The following is an 8082-nucleotide window of genomic DNA, read 5'->3' on the forward strand; positions in this document are numbered from 1 at the left end:
TTTTATATGAAAAATCTGATATCTCAATTGCTAAGATATGTTTCTTTGCAACATAATTACTTAGTTTATTCGTTTCAAAAAAATCTTTTCTAAAAACTTCATTAAAGCAAGCCTTCTAGAATTCACTCACATTTACAAAGAAAGCTATTATAAATTTACACACCTGCTACATTATGCATTCAAATTGAGAACTCAGAATAAAATCACATAGACATAAAAATTTTAATGCTAATGTTGAATATTTATTTAGGTGTTTGATGAAAATTGGCCACCAATAAGGATTTAGCCAATTTTTTTTTCCAAAATAAAATGTGTTCCTTCATTTGGTTCTTTCATACATAAACTTTGCATGCATATAATTAAAAGAGAAGACCAGTACGAACTTAGTGCTAAATCACTAAGACTAGACTAACTGTGTTGAATCAGTTCTAAATCAACACTAATTATACACACACATACACACACACACACAAACACACAAACAGGTATATGAACATAATAGATAAAAATAACATAACAACAGCAGCTAAATACATCTTATGTCCATGTTTTTGTTTTCTTGAGGAAATCTTTTCTATGTGAATATTAAGTCCAAGTTTTAATATTCATATCAAGTAAAAATCAAATGTATAATAGATAAATCTGCCTTTTGTAAAAGTTAAGACAGTACTTCTTTTCTCCCTATTTTCATTTCCATGTTCATTCCTTCAGTCATAAGCAAGGAGATATGACTTACTGGTAATTTAGCATGCCTCAACCAAGCTTCCATCTGCTTGCATTAAAGTTGAATGACTGTTGGCAGTAGTTGATTTGAGGGTAAAGTTGAGAATTATAATGATAAATGTTGAGAAGAAATTAATCCATCTCTTTTGTTAATGAAATAGCACATCTGTTGCATGCAGATAAGTTTCTAACACATTTTTATGTTTTTTCTCTAGAATTCCAAAAATATTTTTGCATTATAATTAGTTATATTTATCAACTAGGACAAGTGATTTTTGTTGTTTATTTTGGCTTTTTTATGGTGCTGGAGATTTGTGGTGCTCAGGACCTTTGCATGCTAAGCAAGTATTCTACCACTGAATTGCTTGCCCAGCAAGCCCTAGCACAGCTATTAAGAATTTTCCTCTCTGAAGGAGGGGGTCTAAACATGATTAAGATCTAATATATGAACTGCATAAAAACTCAGTAAAAATATTTTTAAAAAGAATTTTCCTCTCTGCCTTCTGCCATTTATCTTTTGTTTCTTGATACAGTGTTCTCTTGCCCTCCCCATTTTTAATCTCTGTTTCATATAAGATAACTCTTTAGGAAGTTTCCAAGTTAGGAGAGTTACTCGGGCATACTTCCAGGCTTTATCCAAAAGATTTTTCTCTTCACTAATTCTTAAGTTATGTTCATGATAATTTCAAGATTTTAAATATTAAAAGTTTCTAATATTTTACTTTGCTTTCATTTATAAGAAGATTAATATTCAGAGTTGTTTCATTTTGTCTAGTAAGTATATTTGAGATGCTGATGTTATAGAAAGAAATAAATTAACATTTTCTGGAGGGTAATGGTTATAGAGTGAAAGATGAGTTACAAAGTTAGTTGGTTACGTTTTCGCCCATAAATTATTATAAATAAAGTTTCCCTAAGAGGCCTAGGATCTTATGAGGAGATCTGAAACAAAGAATTAAACAAAAAAGCATGATAAATAGGGCCTGTAGTGGATGTGCTAAATGTAACCATAACAGGATCAAGCATACTTTCTTTATTAAAGAGCAGGAAAAAATGTGAACATGTTTAAAGGCACAAGCACAAAGCCAGAGAGCCAAATTTAGAAATGAATTTTTTAGAATAGTAAAAGATCAAAAAGGAAAATGTCATCCTAGTCTTTAACTTCTTTAATAAAAGACTAATCATCACCAAAGAGCATGTTTAATCACTATTAAATCTTTAGTGCTAACAATATAATATAGTATTTAGTGTGTGTACACCAAAACCTTCCTCTTTTCTCTCCTTTATATCCACAAAATTGTTTTGTCTTAAATTACCATAGGAAAATAGTCTTTTAAATTTCAGGTAAACTGTGTGCCTAGTAGTCATTGACATAATAAAACAGATTTATTGTATAATTCGTTTCTCATCTCTACTCGCCTTCCACTTTGCTTTTCTTATTGGAATTCATCCTTCTCAGAACAGAATAGAATATTGATGCGATAATATGATGTGGTAGAGACATTCCCTCACTGGTGGCCTGATGATTTGCAGTCCTTCTCTAAACTCTGTCTGGTCTAAGTACTGAGCTCTTTAAGCAAATCATTAAAAAAATATCTGCATGTAATTCAATTTCCAGAGTTCTAAAAGGAGAGTAAGTTAAATAGCATCTAAGGCTCAAGTAAATTCTAATATTCTTTGGGTTTTGTTATTTTCTATATTCTTCCTTTTACATATGATAGTAACATATAGCCACCTAAGTGCTTTGATCAAGGTCACCCTTTGATCGTATTAATGAGCCTTCTTTACAAGTCAGCAATTTAAATTGCAATTGTGTCTTCTGAAGACTTTCCGTAAATCTGAGGGTATCCTATAATCTTTTCTTATTTGAAAATGTCAAAATACTAATTATTTATATTTAACTTTATAGTCGTCTGTAGTAGAGACAAATATTTAGTAAATTAGTAAATCATACTATAAGCTATAAAGTGAGAATGAGATAAAGAGATACATTGATGAAGAGGTCACTATGATTGTTTTGCGTACACCCCATGTTTGCCTGTGAGCTTATGTAGCTATGACAGTGATAAAAAGAAGTTTGTCAAAATTTGTACAGTAAAAGGAGAAAGTAAATTAGTTTCCCAGAGAAACCATACGTTCTCTTGATACATTTTATAAACAAACTTCTTATGAGTTATTATGTAGAAGACACAGAAAAGGATCAACACAGTTTTCATGGATTTTGCACTTTATTATTGAGTTATGCTTACTTTGCTAGTTTGCGGGAAGCAAAATGTTTCTTAGCATCTATATTCATGATCATGCATATAGTCATTGAACAGATAATAAAGCAGTAGTTATATCTATTAATTTCACAAGTAAATGAATTTAAGTTTTCGGTTTAAATGTGTATCTTTATAATCATTGTGTTTTAGGTATTATAGTTCCAAGATAGAATTTCCTCAATATTCCGTATTCATACTAGTAAATAAAGTACCTTATATGTTTATTCTCTGATATTCCCCCTAATACTCATTTGACTGTGAACTCCACTAAGCCTGGAATCCATTTCATTCATTTGCATTTCTAACGTGAGTTCCATTGACATTACATTGTAAAGTACTCAGTAAATATTCTCATAAGAAAATACTAACATTAAGTGTATTCCTTATCTCTTTTTTATTATTCAGAATTATGGCTTGGAAACAGAAAACCTAAAAACCCTTTCTCACAAGTTGAATGCATCTGCTAAAAATCTACAGAACTTTATAACAGGAAGGAGAAGGAGTGGTCATTATGATGGGAGGACCAGCAGGAAATTGCCTAATGACTTTTTGACCTCAGTTGTGGATCTCATTGGAGCAGCCAAGAGTCTGCTTGCCTGGTTGGACAGGTAAAATCTTCCTCTTGTTTCTTAAGTAACCCCTCCTTATACACCAGAATATATCATAGAATTAATTCATATTTTCTTATGAAAAGATGAGACAGGTAGAAGGGTACAAGTAATAATGTCTGATCATTATTCATAGTAATACAGGGACATCATCAAATAAATACTAATCTTTTATAAAATTTGATATCAAGATACAGATGATCAGTAATTTACCTCTGACAAGCATGAACTATTTTTGTTTTATTAGCAAAATTACTATTTGGCTGTCATAACATAATTTATAGTGCCCCATTGTCTCCTGAATTTCTTTATTCTTTTAATTAATTGCACGTATTTAAGGAAGGAGCCATTGGAATTCTACATACAGTTTTAAATGAGAAAGTAGATTCCATCACCTTCATAGCATGCCTTGTGTCCTTACCCTTGCTGTATACATTTATCTTGGGATAGATAAGATAGCATAAAAATGTATAATGAGATGAGAAAACTTAAACTTTTATATTTGGTTGAACATCGTCATGGAAAATCAGATTGAAGTTTTAAAAAACAAGAACAAAATGGGCTCTCTATTTTCAGAGGTCATGGCATTGGCACTGTGTTATAATTCAAAAATCAAATTTGTTAATATACTTTTGACTGTCATAAGAGATTCTGATAATGTATAAGCTCATTAGAATTCCTTCTTTAACAGATGTCAGTAAAATATTCATTTTGGCTTTTTAAAAACACAAGGCCTTGTATCTAAAGTTTTTGTACTTTTAAAGTAAAAGTTAATTTTGCTGTACTTTGTATTTTCTGAATTCATGTCAATACATAATATAATATGATAATATTAAACCCTGATCTGGACATTAAATTATATATTAGTAGATTTAAAAAATTAATAAGCAGCATATTTCCTTTATAGGATAACATTATACTCTATATACACATTATACATAATATATACATTAAAATTTAATTTTAGTTGTATAAAGTAAGTTGATCAACTGTTTAAAGTAATTTCATTTAGAAAATATATATGGTAAGTATTATTACCCCTGATCAGCAAATAAGATATAGCTTCATTGTTAAGTATTGTAAGGCATGTGCTTTGGAAGGCTTCTCAGAATGCTTAAATAACATGCCAATTTTATATTTATCTTCTTCTTTTAATATTACTTGCCCTGTAACTGTACATTTCCTGAGCCTAAAATCAAGTGATTTTAGTAAATCCCATTGTATTTTCCTTTAACTATAGTACATAGAGTGACAAGAAAATGTTTTTATTTTCTAAACATAGGCATGAGTGTATAAGTTGCTTTTTACAATATTGTAGCTTCTGAGATTTCATTGTACTGTTTATGATGACATTGTTATATCATCTATATGACTCCTCATAAACACTAATTCACCTATGTATACAAACATGCATAGTAATCTATAAAGAAGTCATGGTTGTTTTGTTTTTATTTCCCAGAAAGAGACAATATGACAAAAAGCCTTAAGGAAATAATTTAGTGTGTATTTTGTGTTATACCAGATGACCCTGTTCAATTAAATTGAAGGCTATTTTGAACATAAAAATTAAATAAGTCCTTGAAACAAAAACACAAATTGTGAAAATTTTTAAGTCCTATTCTGAGGCTTTGATAAATTGAAAAAAGAAACTGAACATTTTGAAAATCACAGAAAAAATTTACTACAGGTAAATTTTGACTAATAACAACACTCTTAACATTGTGAATTGAAAGGAAATTCTTAGCCTTATTACCACATTTGCTCTTTATGGAAAGGACAGTGGGGAGCCACTTAGGGCCACTGTTCTGTTCAGATCTGTGAATTTCAAAGATTCCTTGGGCTATAGTGTTGGAGAAGATTGGCAAAGACTAAGGCTAGAAAAGGGAAAGGAGCTAAGAGACTTTCAGGAGTTAATAATTCTGCTACTAGTAGTGGTGACTACTAGTCACAGTTAGTACCTTGATAATGGTACTCTTTGGCCTTAACACCTCTGGGAACACTTATTTAGTCAAAACAACCTAAAAGTATTGTCCTTATTTTACCGGAAGGAAAATTAGGATTTAGAGTGGTTAAATTCAAAACCTAATGACAATCTGTGTAGTTTGTCCTCGCCCCTATTTTTTGTTGAGATTTTTTAATTAGAGACACAATAAGGAGAGTAGAATGTTCAGGTTATTTGGTTAAAAAATTAAGACCTGGTCAGTAGAGTGTAAGGGAAGGGGACAAATTTAGGATGAGTAAGAGGTATCTGAATTGTCTGACAAAGTGAATGGTCAAAATAGCAAACACGGTGATCAAAATAGAAGATGTAAGGGGAATATTAGAATATATTCCAATTATCCTTCTTGATTTTTCAAAATACTTAGACCTTTATAACATGCTGTATAACGTTACTTATGTACTAGGCTTACTGTTTTTATTGACTGTTCTTTATATGATATGTACTTCAAAGCAGTAGAATTTTTTTCATCTACTTTACTCAATTCCAGAAGAGTTCCTAGACTCTACTATGTGTTTAATAAATATTTTTATGGAAATGGAGAGATGTGGGATGAAGAATGAGCCCTGTGGGCCACCAACAATTGAAAAATGGTTAGAAATTTAGCTCATGAAAAATACGTGAAAACATAACCAGAGTTAAGAGGAAATTATGTGAGAGTGATGTCATGGAAGCAAAAAGAAGAAAGAATTTTAAGGAACAATATAGTGGTCAATATGACCAAATGTTGCTAAGAGGTGATTTATTTGCTTGTAATTTATTTGGTTGGAAGTAATATGAGAATTTTTTGAAAAGGTATTTTTCTGTGAGGTGCTTCAAGATGGTTTTCTATTTTAACTTTCCTTGTCAACCCACTTTTAATCTTTTAGTGATAATAGAAAAGAATAAAGGCAAAGTACAAGCCCTAATAATATATTGGGGAGCTTGACTTCATTTCTTCCTCCACCTTGGATTATATGAATAGCTTTATTTTTCCTTGACTTAAATTCCAGAATGTCCTGAGATCAATTTAAATGTAATACAATTTTATCTGTAATTGTATTAGGTGAGAAATATTTAGGTTGTTTTATTTTCCTGAAAAGTGAAAAAACCTTTTATTACCAACTACAAGTGAATATGTGTTCATTATATTTTTTCAAAGAAAATAGTGTTGTCTAAGAAACAGCAGGAGTTCAGGCCTACATTCTCAGTCTCCGTTATTTCAGTGTGTTCTACAAACTTTACACAGAAAACAAAACACGAAAATTGAGTACTAGAAAATTCATTGTTATGACTCCCCCAGATTCACAGTAATGTATATATTTTTGGTTTCTTTTGATTAACCTAAAACTTAATCACATGATTATAAAATTTCCATGTGAATCATGCTGAACAAATGTTTTTAACATCTTAAGTTGTCAGTATATATTTGATTTACAAGATTTAAATTGGCCTCTACAATTAAATACTGTTAAAATTTTCATCTTTAACCTTAGGGTGTTCCTTTGGTATAAAATATGTTATAATTATCAGTTGAAGAATAAAAACTCAAGAAAACATGGCTATTTTGACGTTAAACCACCTTCTTGATTATTTAAGAGTGAAAATTTTAGCATTAAAATATTTATTACATTTTTCAGACAAATTACAGCACGTCAATATGGTTTAGGTGGATTGTAGCTTTTGTTTTATGCTAATAGAATGGAATACAGGAAAAGAAAGAGTAGGTAAAACTTTTCATTGTGTTTTAGATGCTGTACTAAATGCTGATAGTGTGTATCAACTCTTTGAATTCTCAAAATCCAGGCATATTACTACCATCTTATGTATTATATATCAAGCAAATTGTCTAAAGTCATTCACCTAGTACAGAAAGATACTTGACAACTATTTGTGGCTGACATTAAAACCTTACTGTTTATATTCCCTAATCTTCCTTTGCATACTACATCACTTTTTCAATAATTCTTAAGTATTTTGAGGAAGTGATTCTTAAGAAGGGAAAATAGCAGTAAGCATTTGCGTAGAACTTGGTATTTCTCTTCAAAAGCTAAAAATTTAATACATTTCTGGTTTTAACCTCAAAAGCTTAAATTGCTATATGGAATTATATTTATAGAAGATGTTTCACTATTTAGCATTTGTAACTAATTCTGATTAGTTATAAAATATCTTTCAAGGCTATCTATTTTGATAGGATATGAGTTAGGATATAGGGAAAATAAAATATATTATTCACAAACACTGCAATTTCCTTTGTTTTATATTTTAATGAAATTTGTTTTCAAAGACTAGGTCCTTGCATTTCTTAAATAAGATACAATTTAAGATTTACAAAATCCTTTTTTTCTGGTTTTAAATATTGTCCTTAATGAAATAGTAGACTTTTTCCAATGAAAGCCTTAGGGTGAATCACAATTGATAGATTTACTGTTATTTTCAGTGCATGGTTCATTTGTCTATTTTTAGCGTCCTCCTGCTGTTTTTGACACTTCATCTTTCCTGTAAT

The 8082-nt window shown here is 30.2% G+C and overlaps 1 protein-coding gene across 1 annotated transcript in view; it reads left to right on the plus strand.

Moving 5' to 3' along the window:
- The window catches only part of Cnksr2 (connector enhancer of kinase suppressor of Ras 2), a 229516-nt gene that overhangs the window by 56092 nt on the left and 165342 nt on the right, over positions 1-8082 (plus strand). Inside the window, exon 3 of the mRNA XM_029564782.1 lies at positions 3393-3595. Within this exon, the coding sequence (XP_029420642.1) occupies positions 3393-3595 (203 nt within the window). The remainder of the gene's footprint in view (positions 1-3392; positions 3596-8082) is intronic.

This window comes from Nannospalax galili, unplaced genomic scaffold, assembly GCF_000622305.1.
Source record: "Nannospalax galili isolate Female #2095 unplaced genomic scaffold, S.galili_v1.0 scaffold217, whole genome shotgun sequence".
Taxonomy (NCBI): domain Eukaryota; kingdom Metazoa; phylum Chordata; class Mammalia; order Rodentia; family Spalacidae; genus Nannospalax; species Nannospalax galili.